The sequence below is a fragment of the Triticum urartu genome, chromosome 6A, assembly GCF_056163025.1.
Source record: "Triticum urartu cultivar PI428250 chromosome 6A, HENAU_Tu73, whole genome shotgun sequence".
Classification (NCBI taxonomy): Eukaryota; Viridiplantae; Streptophyta; class Magnoliopsida; order Poales; family Poaceae; genus Triticum; species Triticum urartu.
Genome location: NC_141878.1, coordinates 316073755 through 316089798, shown reverse-complemented (window position 1 = coordinate 316089798; position 16044 = coordinate 316073755). Strand labels below are relative to the sequence as shown.

Below are 16044 nucleotides of genomic sequence, written 5' to 3'. Positions count from 1 at the left end.
CACATAAAAGTGACATACAATAGTCCAGGTTCACATAAAGATGACATAATAGCCGAGGTTCACAACAGGTCGCATATAGCACGTAAAGAGGGTTCACAACAGGTCGCATATAGCACGTAAAGAGCCAAGGTCCACACATACATCACATAAACAGCTCAGTTTTCAAAATGAAACATGATACGGAAAGTAATGACATGAGAATCACAAACTAAGTCTCCTTTTGCTTCGTGTGCTCATTGCAGGGCTAGCAGGGTTGAATTTCTTGCTGCATGTACCCATTGCAGGGCTGTCAAGTGGCACCATAGGAAGGTGCAGAGTAATTTCAGCAACCTCTTTGCTTTTTCTTTTGGCATGTACCTTCACAGCAACATGTGTTTTCTTTTTGGCGACATCATGTTCGCCACAAATGGGTTGTGTTCTTGATCTAGACATACACATACATGACATACAGGTAGCCCAAGTTAACAATAGAACAATGCATAACATAACATTAGAACTTCGAAACTACCATAGGTTACCTTTTTTCTCCTCCGGATCCAGATTTACCACCTTTCCCTTTTTCTTTGGTTGTTTTCTCCAAGATTTGGCTATGGTGAGAAGAATGCACTTAGAACACAAAGGCACAATTAATTATATTTAATTATGAGCATGGTTGTTGCTAACCTTGGTGGAAAACACATGGCTGATGGAGCATCATCCTCGCAAGGCACAATTGATGATTGAGCTGATTTGGTGGTCTTTGTCCTCTTCTTTGGTGGTCCTCTACATGAGCAACAAAAAAGTAGTTAACACGTATGGTTTTTACAAAAAAATGCAAGTGATGCAATATACAATAAAATTCATTACCTCACAGCTAAAATAGCAGCAATGTCATCTGGGTTACCCTTCTTGCATTTGTGCCAATGATGCCCATAGTCCTTGCAAATAGGGCATAAGTGTTGACCGCTTTTTCTTTTCTTCTCACTGCAGCCTTTATACCTCTCAGTTTTAGGCCTACCCGCTGTGGCTTTTAGTAGTGGTGGAAACATGAAGAATCCATGGTTTGATTTAGGCCACTGGTTCTTGTCAACCATGGCAGGGATTAGTTGGTCATAAGCTGCTCTAAATTTGTGAATGGAGTAACACGAGTCCACATAGTTCTCTATGCGTGCATTGGTAAGAGATGTGATAAATGCTAGACCATGTTTGCAAGGAAGGCCAGAAACCTCCCATTGTCTACAAGAACATGTCCTGTCAAGCAAGTTGACCACAAACCTAAAGCCGCTGCCTCCCAATGCGGTTACTTCAGCAACTTCTTCTGAGCTTTCAACCACCTCCAAGTTTAATTCTCTGGTCTTTGCATTCAACTTCTTAATTATGTGGGGAAGAATCAACCCAACTAACTTTCTTGCTACGTTTCTCCTTCGGTTCCACATGATCATAATCAATTGCCTAAGCTTATCAAAGAAGTCGTCCAAGTTCAAGGACTTGTGATGCTTAATCCAATTATTGAAGCACTCAGCCAAGTTGTTTGTAACATAATCCACCTTGGAAATTGTTGAGAACTGACTCCTAGACCACAACCTAGTGTGCCACTTCCTAAGATATGCAATTGACGTTGGCTTTGCTATGTCTATTGCAACCCAATTTTTCTCAAATAAATATGGGTTCCATGAGTAAGCAGCAGCCCAAAGGCGGTAGCACTAGCCAGTTGCCCCTTGAATCTGCCTGTCAAGAAGGTGCTATCTACTGCCAAGTATGGCCTGCAACCACTAAGGAACCCGTCGATGCAAGGCTTCAAAGCGACAAAAAATCTCTTAAATCTGATTTTATCTTTTATTGTGTGGTGCTCAATTATCACTATGCTACCGGGGCAGCACCTTTCAATTTGTGCCTTAAAACCATACCGATTATCAAAGCTTGTATCCCAATCACCATATAGTTCCTTCAAGGCTAGCAGCTTACCCATGTATACTCTCTTGTACTTGATGTTGATTCCATGGTGCTCTTTAAGCTTCTTTCGCAATGCCTTTGGTCCTAGAGTTGCATCCTCAATTAGCCAATCCTTCACGTGCTCACATATCCACCGCTTAGTTGCATTATTTATCTTCTTTTTCCTTTTTGTACTTGAGCAATCATGACCACAAGAGTTCTTTCTCACCTACAAAAGACAAACATAGATAATTAGTAAAGATCTTTTAACAATTTAAGCACACATGAGTAAAGTTAGAAATTGCCATTACGGTGCACCCATCTTCCATTGTAGAAGCATATATCCTCCATGGACACTTATCTTCATCCCTTCTTGAACAATAAGCCCTGAACCTATGTGGTGCACTTTTCTCGGTGTTAAACTCAAATTCATGTTTGATTGCATGTTGAGAAAGCGCCAACTTAAACTCTGCCATATTGGGATATTTTCTTCCTTCGGTCATTGGGGGATCTAATTTATCATATTCTAAATGTGGTGCATGCTCTGCCTCGTGCACTTCCTCATCTTCCTCTACTTCCTCATCGCTCTCATCCTCGCTCTCATGATCAGGAACATAGTCTTCGTCCCTTTCTTTATCAGAACAGGGAACCATGATAAGAGGATCTAATTGATGCGGGCAAGGCACCATTGATCGATAATTCTACTAAAGCTGAGCCATTTGATGAGTCAAGGCATGAAAAAGTTGCGGAAAATAATGCCAAGCATGCGACCAGATTATGCCGAGGAAACGATGGTCGTGTGCGACAGTTTTGTAGATCAAAAATTGCTCCTGTATTTCAAAAGGAATTAATGCATGTTGATTCTCATCATACAGTGCTTGTATCAATACCTAGCAGAATGTACAACAAAAGGTCTAGATCGGATGCTAAACAGGAACCGAAGCCAGAAGATATAATTCCGAACGTTTTGTACGGCCTCCGAAGATAATAAGGATCGGCAGTTTTCTGTTTAAACTAAATGCATGCAATTGATAGGATCTGCTAAGGGATAAGTCTCCGTCTTTTATTTAATCAAGTCATTTTATTTTTGTGTTAGGCCACGTGAGTTTCACCAAGACCTGTAATTTTGCTTGTACGTGGAGACGTGAGAGTCAAGTTGTACTATTTACGTACATGTTTCGAGTCTAGGTTAATTAAGGTGATCAATGTGGCCGGATAATTAATTAGTTAAATCCTTAGTTTGTTAGGAGAGTCCGTTTCAATTTAGTTTGGCTTAGTCTTTTCCAAGTTCGCGTCGCCTATAAAAAGGGCCGGCCAGGGCCGATGTAGAGATCAGTTTTTTGAGTTTTCTTTTGAGTATGAGATATACAGAAAAACGTTCGAGTTACCGGCAGCCATATCTTGTGTATTATCTGTGATTTTCCCATCGTGAAAATTTACTAGCGACGGAGGGTTGATCATCATATCGACGCCTACGTGCTGATCCAAGGGGGTCATTATTTTTACTCGTGTATTTTCATACACGGGTGAAAATTATCTTGAAGGTTGCGAGGAGGAACAGGGGGACGAACTGTTGATCAAGCATCGCCGTGAAAGATCAGGCATCTACACACACAAATTAGCATATCGCTAGTCTGTGCCTCATCAAGTGGTATTCAGAGCAAAGGTTAGTCACGGCGACTCAGATTGTAATATCGTCTGCGGAGTCAAGCATCAACATGTTGAGCAGGAACACATTGATGGAGGAGGAAGGCATTGGCGAGGTCACTCTTTTTCACACTCGTTGCGTCGTGAACGAACGACGTGTCAATCTGACAATCGATGAGAGTACCGCAGTCAATATGGTGAGCATTGAGGTGGTGGAAAAGTTGGGGCTGAAGATGGCGCCTCTTGAAAGACCGTACACGCTGAAGTGGTTCAAAGGTGAAATCAAAATTACGCATCAGATTTTGCTAATTTTTGATCTGGGAAAATATTGTTGTGCGGAATTTTTTCATGTTTGTCCTATGTCCATGGTGTCGTGCCATCTGCTACTTGGGGACCCATGGTGCAAGCGTGTTGGGGCTGTTCGGGATGTGAAGAAAAATAGTTATTCTTTATCACGGAAGGGCAAACAAATTCGTTTTATTCCCATGCCAATGGATGTGTTCGATGCTGATTGGAAAGATCGTTTGCGAAAAAGAAGAGAAGAGATAGAAGAAATAAAAGAAGAAGTTGATGCACCGATGAAGGTTCCAAATCTCTTAGTGAAGAAGGTGCAGGAGGATGATGATCCTAAAGGGCAGCGATGGAGTGTTTTTAAAACACAGTGTAAGATCAACAATCGTGCTTGCAAGTTGATAATTGATGGTGGTAGCTTTACAAATGTCATTGGCAAAGATCTTATCCACGCATTGGGTTTGTCCATGTGGCGACACCCACAACTGCACCACGTAGAGTGGCTATACAACTCTGGAAAATTAAAAATCACACATAAGGTACGTGTGATGTTTGCAGTTGGAGATTATATTGATAAGGTGGACTGTGATGTTGTGCCGATGGATACGTGTCAGCTGTTGTTGGGAAGACCATGACAGTTTGATCATGATGCAGTCCATGCTGGAAGATCCAACACATACACGTTCATGCATGATGGAAAGAAGCACGTGTTGAAACCAATGGCAGACAGTGCAATCATCATAGAGATGCAAGTTCCGGAGAGGAAGGTTGTACAAAAAATAGACTTAAAACCGAGGACGGTTTTTCTACAAGGAAGGGAGGATGATGCGGGCAAGGCACCATTGATCGATAATTCTACTAAAGCTGAGCCATTTGATGAGTCAAGGCATGAAAAAGTTGCGGAAAATAATGCCAAGCATGCGACCAGATTATGCTGAGGAAACGATGGTCGTGTGCGACAGTTTTGTGGATCAAAAATTGCTCCTGTATTTGAAAAGAAATTAATGCATGTTGATTCTCATCATACAGTGCTTGTATCAATACCTAGCAGAATGTACAACAAAAGGTCCAGATCGGATGCTAAACAGGAACCGAAGCCAGAAGATATAATTCCAACGTTTCGTACGCCTCCGAAGATAATAAGGATCGGCAGTTTTCTGTTTAAACTACAGGCATGCAATTGATAGGATCTGCCAAGGGATAAGTCTTCGTCTTTTATTTAATCAAGTCATTTTATTTTTGTGTTAGGCCACGCGAGTTTCACCAAGACCTATAATTTTGCTTGTACATGGAGACGTGAGAGTCAAGTTGTACTATTTACGTACATGTTTTGAGTTTAGGTTAATTAAGGTGATCAATGTGGCCGGATAATTAATTAGTTAAATCCTTAGTTTGTTAAGAGAGTCTGTTTCAATTTAGTTTGGTTTAGTCTTTTTCAAGTTCGCGTCGCTTATAAAAAGGGCCGGCCAGGGCCGATATAGAGATCAGTTTTTTGAGTTTTCTTTTGAGTATGAGATATACAGAAAAACGTTCGAGTTACGGGCGGCCATATCTTGTGTATTATCTGTGATTTTCCCATCATGGAAATTTACTAGCGACGGAGGGTTGATCATCACATCGACGCCTACGTGCTGATCCAAGGGGGTCATTATTTTTATTCGTGTATTTTCATACGCGGGTGAAAATTATCTTGAAGGTTGCGAGGAGGAACAGGGGACGAACTGTTGATCAAGCATCACCGTGAAAGATCGGGCATCTACACACACAAATTAGCATATCGCTAGTCTGTGCCTCATCACTAATTTATCATGATCATCATCGTCTAAATAAATATTTTCCTCATCAACACCAACATGTTCATTCTCAAGTATTGGGTTGCGAAGATAATCATCATCGTCTTGTTCTGTGTTGCTAGGTTGGATATGCACATCAATATGCCACTCTGTGATAGGCTCATATGGTTCAGATGGATCACAATATGCAACAAAACAAGTGCACAACCTTTGTCTTAGAGAGTTTCTCAAACATAGACACCAATTCCTGGTCAGATGTTACTTCTGGGTAGATTTTAAAAAAAGGATCATAGTACTGAACATGTGCAACTTCCAAATAGCGAGGCGAGTACTGCTCTACGATTGATTCAACCAAGTCCTTATAATTTGTTAAGTCGAAATCAATAACCTTATTATAACAAAAGCATTTGATATCCTTCCTAGTTTTTTTTAGGTTGCCAAACAATTTGATTTTCAGCAAATATGTTGAATTTGGATCCATCCTGTAAAGCAAAAGATCAATTGTGCATGAACATACTTGCTTCGTGTTTTAAATAAAAAAAAGTGACATGTGTAAACAAATTATCCAATATAACATATTTGTTTTATATGACCATAATTTTTATCTATTGTTTCATTGTAGATTTGGCAGCAACAAATATCCTTCTCTAACTACTCTGTTGCATCTTCGATCCATCTCAAGTACACTGTTTAATATAAACATAGTGTTGCATTTTGAAAAAAATCATGTTAAGAAAGGTGAAGCAAATATGTTGCATTTTGGATTCATCTCTAAGTAATCTTCGTTCAAGGACGTATCATGGCAGCAAAAACTCAAATATAGAGAAAACATACACTTACCCTTGTAGCCATGCCGGAGTACTTGCATCCGAGGCCGTCGCACCTGGACCTCCCTCTGCCTCGCCGCCATGGCCGCCCTCCTGCGCCGCACCTGGACCTCCTTCCGCCTCCTCGCCATGGACGCCCTCCAGTGGCGCGCCTGGAACTCCCTCCGCCTCCCCGCCATGGCCGCCCGTCGCCTCCCCGCCATGGCCACCCGAGGCCGAGACCGGCGCAGCGTTGGCCACGCCCTCCACCGCGCCGTCCATCCCGCCACCAGTAGCAGCATCGGCCACGCCCTCCTCCATCCGCGATTTTTTTAGGGTTAGGGATCGAGGGAAAGGGGAATCGAGGAGAGTAGGGAGGAGATGGGGGGGGGGGGGGGGGTTGACCCAGCGCAGCGCCTGACGGTTCGCTCAACCAGTTTTTTTTCAACGTCCTACCAGGGGTAAGATCGACATTTCCAGTCACAGTTAACGTTTCTAACGGCAAAAACTGACAGATGTGTCAAAGAAGAAAGAAAATGAAGTTGTGGTGTCAAAAAATGAAAAAAAATTAGAATCAAAAAGAGAACTAGATTTTAAGAATGGGTCAAATAAGGAATTCTCTCGCCAATAAACTGCAAGGTTCGAGGCGGCTAGTGCGAACCTGCCGCGTTGGTGGCTGCACCTGCACGTTATAAATTACGCACCCTGTCTCTCCTCTCTTCCCCAGTCTCTCTCTCCCTTTCTCTACCCACACCAACCCCATCCCTAATCAACTCACCCAACCACGACCAGAACTCAAATCCAATACCGAGAAGGAAATCGAATCGAAGCTCTCTTTTCCCTCCTCCTACTCGTTCGCCGCGCAGGAGACCTCGGCCGAGAAGCCTCCGACGGGTAAGAGCCATTACCGCCCCTCGGCAATTCGTTCCAGCGCCTTGGAGGCTGCAGGGCTCGAGGGCTCGAGATCGAAGCACGAAGAATCGCTGATTTGTCGTTTTCAGATCTCGCGCGTCTTTTAGACCGGAATTTGAATATTTTGGTTCGAGATGTTGATGTACCGTCGCTGATTTCGCGGCTCTCCGTGGTTGATTAGCAGGTTGAGTCCCTGTTTTGGAGGGGAGCATCGGGATGGCTTCGATTGCGCCGTCGTCTTCGTCCGTCGCCGTGCTTCGCCGCCAACCGTAAGCTCTCTCCGCCTGCGCAGCCCCCTCTGGCCCTCCCTCTGTTCGTCTTGCGCTGGCCACACTTCTTGATTGCTTTGCTTTGTTGGCACTGTGCGCATAGGAATCCACGCTTTTTGTACGTTTGATTGATAGCTCCCACCAATGGTCTACTGGTTTTTGTCAGCGTCTCTAGTGTGGAGTGATCAACAGTTAGTTGATGAACGAACATGATAGTACGGTTGTAGTAACTCTGTTGTGTTGTAAGATGACAAAAATAATGCCCCGTTTTAAGATACCGTAATATAACCCTCACAGCTCTGGAACTGAAATAGAGAAGCATGACTATAGTTTTTTGAAGTTGTCTTTTAAGCCTAATTGATTGAATGAGTGAGACTGATTTGCAGGTTTTATTTTCACCTGTTTGTACGAATGCAGGGTGCGGTTCTTGGGAGGCAGTGATATTTCCAAGCAGGCAAAGGGATCAGTTTCTTATTCTTTTCCCACAAATTCGAGAAATGCCAACATGAAGTCTGTGGGCTTGAAGATAGCAGCATCCTTAAAAAAGAATAGTGGACTTCCAGCTGATGGTTGCTTGGAAAATGATGACACGCTGTTGCTAAAGAGCACTTCTGTGCGAGCCCAGGACCATCCAACCACAAACTCTGTTATTGTTGCAGCAGAAATCATATCTACTGATCTGTCATGTGTCGTGGACACATTGTCAAACGAAGAAGACGATGCTGAACTTGATCTGGATAGCCCGACCGAGGGCTTCTCATCTATTTCGGAGGCTATTGAGGACATTCGACAAGGAAAAGTTAGTACGCCTTGCAATTCTTTGTTTGATGGCTTATTTGTTATTGTTGATCTTTCTAACAAGTTCTGTTACTGCTACATGGTATTTTCCTGACATTGGATGGTTCTTGTAGCTTGTGATTGTCGTTGATGACGAATCAAGAGAAAATGAAGGTGATCTTATATTGGCTGCTTCTTTGGTTACCCCAGAGGCTATGGCTTTCATAGTAAGGCATAGCACAGGAATTGTGTGTGTTAGCATGAAAGAAAATGATCTGGAAAGATTGAACCTTCCTTTGATGGTTTCAACAAAGGAAAATGAGGAGAAGCTATGTACTGCTTTCACCATTACTGTGGTATATGCTACTATTGTCATTCATATTTCGGCATTATATTACGTAGTTATGGTGTTATATGGGCAACAATTTCTCTGTTGCTTATCAAAAGTATGGATATGGCATGTTTCTCTCTACCATTTCTTTTCCTTTGCAAAAGCAAAAATGCACAGATACGGTGGTCTGTGGTACAAGCGCAGATCAATTTGACGAGCTTCATGTTGGTCTGAGCAACTTGTTGTCACCTTTGTTTTTTGGTGTGTCTGTGTTGTTGTTGCAAAATTGTCCTTCCCTGTTATCATCCTTCTTTTCTTGGAGTCCTATAGAACAAATACTGTCTGATCTACATTATATGCAACTTTTAACCAAAAGTCCAAAACAATTCTTTATCTTATCAATTTGCTTAACTGATGAAGCACATATAGCTTACTAATTTCATTATATCATACTGGAAAATAAATCAACCTAGGTGTTAGTTGTTCCCAACAAACATCTCTGCGATAGAATTTTTTTACTAAGGTGCAATTTATCTGTTATGGTCTGTAGGATGCTAAAGAAGGCACAACGACTGGGGTATCTGCAAAGGATAGGGCAAAGACAGTCATGACTCTTGCATCTCCTTACTCAAAGCCTGAAGATTTCAATCGGCCTGGCCATATTTTCCCTCTGAAGTACAGAGACGGGGGTGTTCTCAAACGAGCTGGACACACTGAAGCATCTGTTGATCTTGCTGTGCTGGCTGGGTTACCTCCTGTTGGAGTACTCTGTGAGATTGTGGATGAGGATGGGTCCATGGCTCGCTTACCCAAGCTGCGCGTGTTTGCTGAAAAGAATAATTTGAAGATCGTATCGATTGCTGACTTGATTAGGTAAGTTCTTTGACATAACCTCAGCCCTGACCAAGTCCTGATGCTTCCTGTATTAGCCGTGAGGGTTTTTGTTACTTGCCATATAGGCTAATAGAGTAATAGGTTACTAATAGTTCCTATAACACTTAACAAAAGACTTGGCATTTTTGATAGGATGTAAATACTAAATATTATTATTTTTCATTGTCCTCTTTTTTCTTGTTATGATTATTATGAACTACTTGTTGGCATGCTCACAGAAATTCTTTTACAGATATAGGAGAAAAAGAGACAGACTAATTGAACGTGCATCTGTTGCACGCTTACCTTTGAGATGGGGCAATGTCCGTGCTTACTGCTACAGATCTGTTATTGATGGGATCGAGCATATCGCAATGGTGAAAGTAAGATACTGAAGACCTATAAGGCTTCTGTAGGACGTAATTGTTAGATCTGGTAGTTTATTTCCCTCCTAAAACCTGATTTTTGTATTATTCTGTCCACAACCAACAGGGTGAGATTGGAGATGGTCAAGATATTCTTGTGAGGGTCCATTCCGAGTGTCTCACAGGAGACATTTTTGGATCAGCAAGATGTGATTGTGGTGACCAGCTTGCAATGTCAATGGAGAGGATTGAGAAGGCTGGAAGGGGTGTACTAGTTTATCTTCGTGGGCATGAAGGGAGGGGCATTGGTCTGGGTCACAAGCTTCGTGCTTATAACTTACAAGACGATGGACGCGACACTGTGGAGGCTAACGAGGAACTAGGACTGCCTGTGGACTCAAGGGAATATGGGATCGGTGCACAGGTAAAAATCTACATTATCCCTTTGGTATATCATATACATTTTTATCTAATCTATATCTATACCAATATAAAAAGACCCAAATGGGCAGATCCAAACCATCTTAACCGTCAAATCATGTTATCTAACGGTTGAAATCGCTTCAATGTTGAGCACCAAACATGTTTAACGCTCTAATTACCCACCACTGCCATTGGTTATAAACACGTTTGGACTCAATGCTATCCCTTGAAATCTGCCATGTAATTAATATCCTACTATTCCCACGAAAAAGTAATTGATATCTTACCAAATATCAACGTACAACAAATATATCTTACCTAATATAACATGCAACTAATATCCTACCTAATATAAACGTGCATTGCACGTACATTATTACTAGTATAGGAAGACTTCCGGGGGCACATTGAACTGATTTTCGTATTTCATACAGTATGCACAACTGTTAAAAAAATCCACTTAGATGGACTTGCCCGACATGCTTATCCATCCTCTTCATGAATTCGCTGTTACTAATCTTATCTGGTGCATCCTTGCTATTATAGAAGTCACATGGCATTCTCTTGATGTATTCCAGGAGTCATGACATTTTCGCTTATTCTCTGTAGATATTACGCGATCTAGGAGTCCGTTCAATGAAGTTGATGACTAACAATCCTGCCAAATATGTTGGTCTGAAGGGTTACGGGTTGAGCATTGTTGGTAGGGTGCCCTTGGTAACTCCAATAACCACTGAGAATCAGAGATACTTGGAGACCAAAAGAACGAAAATGGGGCATGTATACTCCAATTGACCTTCCGACCCAAAGCAACGGAACAGATTAGAAGCGCTAGGCCAACTGGACTTGCTTCCATTCACATTTTTATCTGATGATATTCTTCTACAGTTGAGTTTCTGGGATTATTTCAATCCATATGTTCCAGGTGAATTGTTTTCGAGGCCATGATAGGTGGAAATATAAATATTTGGCCAGTAATAATAATTATTATTATCCAATTGTCCCATAGTTTCTTTGTAATTCCCAGATTTTACAAACACATTATTGTAAATATGCAAAATTGAAGAGGTTTAGCTTCTTTTTTTTTGCGGGGAGAGGTTAAGTTCTTTGAATGGCCCTCTATTTTCATTTGCAACTGTTTTTTTTGTACCGGGCTAATCCCCTTTCCATTATATAGAAATAATGAAAATACAGCCGAATCCAAAGTCTTAACAAATAGGGAAAGGGAAAAAACGAGTTCAAGCACTTACCGAAAAAGGCTTTCGCCCCACTTTATAAATAAAGCCAAACATCCAACAAGGTTTGCCAACACACACACACAGACAGAGGTCTAACACAGCAAGTAGTCAGATAGAGTTAATGCTGAGGGCACAGCTCAACAAGCCCTGAAAAGGAAAAAAGGCACGCACACGAAGGGTGCGGCACAGCATCTAGTCTGGCTCCGGGGGTGGCGGGGGGAGCGGGGGCGCCAAGCTGAAGGCCATTGAGTGAAGGTCGACGATGAGGTTGTTGATGACGTCCCGATCCTGGGGGCGGCTAAGCGGCCGCCAGAGCTGCAAGTATCAACACATTTTAAAGATGGCGTCAGTAGCACGTCGAAGAGGGACCTTCTGAATGACAAGCTTATTGCGAACAGTCCAGAGCGTCCAGGCAAGGACCCCAACGCAGAGCCATCTGATATGGCGGTAGCGAGGGGGGCATGGATTTTCGCAAGCAGGTCAGGGAAGTTGGTGTTACACCACTGGCCCCCAACCGTCTCGCGGAAGCAGGACCAAAGGAATTGAGCCGTAGAGCACGAGAAGAAGATGTGGTTAGCATCCTCCACCGTGTCGCAAAAGGGGCACATCCCGTTCCCAGGTCCATTACGCTTACGGACCTCCACACCAGTTGGGAGGCGGCCGCGAATCCATTGCCACACGAAGATCCTGATCTTCAGGGGCGGATATCCCAAATCAAACTAAAGGGATCGGGGGCCGTCGAGGGGGCGATGGCCGCGTAGAGGGATTTGGTGGAGAAGCAGCCGGAGGGCTCAAGCCGCCAAGATGTGACATCCGGGGAGCCAACGCCGTCCATAGGGAGGAGGGCGATGTCCTGCATTAGGGCGTCCCAAGCAGCTACTTCAAGGGGGCCGAAGGGTCGGCGGAAGGCGAGGCGCCCTAAGTCAATAAGGGCCGTCTCGACTGAGATACGAGGGTCAATTGCAATTGTGAAGAGCGCAGGGAATCGCGCGGCCAAGGGGGAGTCGCCAATCCACCGATCGAACCAGAACAGGGTCGATGACTCGGTACCAACCGCTATGGATGTGCCAATACGAAGCACCGGAAGCAGCAGGACGACGGCCTGCCAGAACTGGGAGCCGCCCGAGCGCTGACAGAAAGCAAGGGGCTGTCCTCGAAGATACTTGTTCTGGATGATGGTGAGCCAGAGACCTCCATCGCCATTGGCAATGCGCCAGAGCCAACGAGTCAGGAGGGCTATGTTCATGCGGCGGGAGGACAGGATCCCAAGACCTCCCTGGTCCTTGGGTTTGCAGATATCGGGCCAGCTAACCTTATGGTACTTCTGCTTATCCCCCTCCCCAGCCCAGAAGAATCTGGATTGGTACTTGGCGATCTCCTGATGGAGGGTCTCATGGAGGCTATAGAAGCTCATGAGGAACCACAGAAGGCTAGCAAGCGAAGAGTTGATAAGGATCACACGAGCAGCCTTCGACAGCCAACGCCCTTTCCAGGGTTCAACTCGATGTTGCATACGAGTCACCGTGGGGCGGAGGTCCGTCACGGTGAGGCGCGAGTCACTAATGGGGATCCCCAAGTATGTTGTGGGGAAAGAACCCAACCGACAATTAAGTCGGTCCGCTATGGACTGTGCTTCCTCAGGGGGGAACCCGAGAACCATCACTTTGCTCTTATCGAAGTTGATGGTTAGGCCCGACATCTGTTGGAAGCACAGGAGGAGGAACTTTAGGTTAGCAATATCTTGGACGGTGCCCTTCACCACAATTATGGTATCGTCCGCGTATTGGAGGAGGGAGACCCCTCCCCCTCCGACTAGGTGAGGGACGCTGCCGCGAATATGGCCAGCATCCTTGGCCTTATCAAGGATGGATGCCAGGGCATCAACCACCATGTTGAACAAAAACGGCGAGAAAGGGTCGCCTTGACGAACCCCACAGAGGATGGGGAAGTAGGGCCCGATGTCCCCGTTGATGTTCACAGCGGTCCGTCCATAGGAGATAAGTTGCATGACCCTAGTCACCCACCGATCGTCGAAGCCCTTGCGAAGCAACACTTCCCGCAAGAAGGGCCAGTGGACCGTGTCATAGGCCTTGTGAAAGTCGAGCTTCAGAAACACCGCCCGATGGTGTTTTAGCCGGACCTCATGGAGGACTTCGTGGAAGACCACAACCCTGTCCAGAACAAATCGGCCTTATATGAAGGCGGATTGATTCGGGTCGGTAATCGCGTCCGCGAGCAGGGTCACCCTATTGGCGTACCCTTTGGCCAGAATCCGGGATATCACATTGATCACGGTGATTGGCTGAAATTGGCGGATGTCAGAGGCGCCCGGGACCTCGGGGATGAGGGTCACGATGCCATAGTTGAGGCGCCCAAGATCCATAGAGCCCGAGAAGAATTCCTTGAGCAGGGCCATGACCTCCGGCTTGATGGTCGGCCAGAACGTCTTAAAGAATGTTACTGGCAGGCCATCCGGACCCGTGGCCGAGGAGGGGTTCATCCCTTTAATAGCCGCGAGAACCTTGTCCTCGGTGAAGGGGGCCACTAAAGCAGCATTGGCCGCATCAGAGACCAAATGAGCACCCGACCAAACGTCGGGGGCGAGACTAGCCCCACCCGAGGGGTGGGGGTAAATAGGTCCTTGTCAAAGCCATCTACATGGGTACGAATGGCCGAGGGGCGAACGAGAGGTGTATCTCCATCCCAAAGGCAGTGGATGGAGTTTCGATGTCGGCGGCCGTTCGCCACCACCTAGAAATAGGCGGTGTTGACATCTCCCCGAAGTACCCACCGCTGGGTACCACACAGACGCCATTAGGCCTCTTCATCAGCGTAGATGGTTGAGAGCTGGTCTTCAAGGTCATATCACAACATCCACTCATCCGGGGAGATTCCAGATGTGTCAGCACGGGCATCCAGAGCTTGAATAGCCAGCAGGAGGGCCTTTTTTCGCTCTCGGAGATCCCGGCCAAGGTTTGCACCCCACCCTTTCATGAATTGGCGGGCAAGCTTGGCACAGAAGTGCTACGAGTCAACTGCAGACATGGCGTGATGAGGGGAAGAGCGGGCATAGATCCAGCGAGCGGCCACCGCCTCCCTGAAGCCGGCCTGGTTGAGCAAGAAGAGCTCGAACCGGAAACGCGACGGGGTGGGGGGGCACTCGTCGGCAGTGGAGAGGAGGAGGGGGACATGGTCAGACCCAATCCGGGTAACCGCACGAAGCGAGGCTAGGGGACAGGATAATTCCCATTCCGGAGAAACTAAATGGATCGCGTCGGGTCAGCCTGACGGTTAGTCCACGTGAATCGGGCACCCGTCCGGTCCAGCTCACGGAGACCCAACTCCGCGATCCAGTCATTGAATAACTGCATCCGGGGGAGGTTAATCCGGTCATTATTCTTCTCATCCGGGGATCGGATGAGGTTAAAGTCTCCGCCCACAACGACTGGGAGGAGAGAGTTGGAGATCTTCAGATGAAGCTCCTCCAAGAAGGTCAGGGAGCGGCGATGGTCCGCCGGACCATAGACAATCACGACCTGCCATTTGAAGTTGAGGGCCCGCTCGAAGATCTCCATACTCACGAAGAACTCCCCCCGATCCATGCCCCCAACCTCAAAGGTGGCATCCTTCATGTAACGCCCTCGATGCGGCTATATCTCCCACGTGTCAAAGCACGACTTAGAGGCATAACCGCATTGAAAGCAATGTCGCAAGTGAGGTAATCTTCACACAACCCATGTAATACATAAGGGAAAGAGATACATAGTTGGCTTACAATCGCCACTTCACACAAATACATGAATAAAGCATTACATCATCCAGATACAATCAAGGTCCGACTACGGAACCAAAATACAAGAAGAACCCCAAATGCGACAAGGCCCCCGATCGACCCCAGCTGGGCTCCACTACTGATCAACTAGAACGAAACAACACAAAGGACAAGATCTTCATCGAGCTCCTCCTTGAGCTTGGTTGCGTCACCTGGAATGGCATCATTGGCACCTGCAAGCTGGTTTTTGGAAGTATCTGTGAGCCACGGAGACTCAGCAATCTCGCACCCTCGCGATCAAGACTATTTAAGCTTATGTGTAAGGTAAAAGTAGGAGGTGGAGGTGGAGCTGCAGCAAGCGACTAGCATATATGGTGGCTAAACATACGCAAATGAGAGCGAGAAGAGAAGGCAAAGCACGATCGAGGAACTATGATCAAGAAGTGATCCTAGAACAACCTACGCCAAACATAACTCCAACACCGTGTTCACTTCCCGGACTCCGCCGGAAAGAGACCATCACGGTTACACACGCGGTTGATGTATTTTAATTAAGGTCAACTTTAGATTTTCTACAACGGGACGTTAACAAATTCCCATCTGCCCATAACCGCGGGCACGGCTTTCGAAAGTTCA

The 16044-nt window shown here is 45.5% G+C and overlaps 2 protein-coding genes and 1 pseudogene across 3 annotated transcripts; 2 read left to right on the top strand and 1 right to left on the bottom strand.

Moving 5' to 3' along the window:
• Positions 1 to 263: 263 nt before the first annotated feature.
• Positions 264 to 6823, bottom strand: LOC125517204 (uncharacterized). Its single transcript, XM_087526686.1, has 6 exons — positions 6483 to 6823; positions 2217 to 2304; positions 1945 to 2140; positions 664 to 762; positions 519 to 587; positions 264 to 424 (listed from the first exon to the last, which is right to left on the bottom strand). The coding sequence occupies exons 1-6, from the start codon at positions 6767 to 6769 to the stop codon at positions 360 to 362; spliced, it is 804 nt and encodes a 267-aa protein (XP_087382812.1). The 5' UTR covers positions 6770 to 6823; the 3' UTR covers positions 264 to 359.
• Positions 3875 to 5175, top strand: LOC147965118 (uncharacterized; annotated as a pseudogene).
• Positions 6824 to 7108: 285 nt separating the features above from the next.
• On the top strand, positions 7109 to 11476 carry LOC125513261 (putative bifunctional riboflavin biosynthesis protein RIBA 2, chloroplastic). 2 transcript variants are annotated; one of them, XM_048678329.2, is made up of 8 exons: positions 7109 to 7342; positions 7545 to 7629; positions 8047 to 8428; positions 8541 to 8762; positions 9288 to 9610; positions 9864 to 9993; positions 10103 to 10399; positions 11008 to 11476. In XM_048678329.2, exons 2-8 carry the CDS (start codon positions 7577 to 7579, stop codon positions 11191 to 11193), a joined length of 1593 nt encoding a protein of 530 aa, XP_048534286.2. In that variant the 5' UTR covers positions 7109 to 7342; positions 7545 to 7576; the 3' UTR covers positions 11194 to 11476. The 2 variants fall into 2 exon arrangements, with proteins under 2 accessions (XP_048534286.2, XP_048534288.2); XM_048678331.2 differs by having other exon boundaries at positions 7156 to 7342; positions 7542 to 7629.
• Positions 11477 to 16044: the final 4568 nt, after the last annotated feature.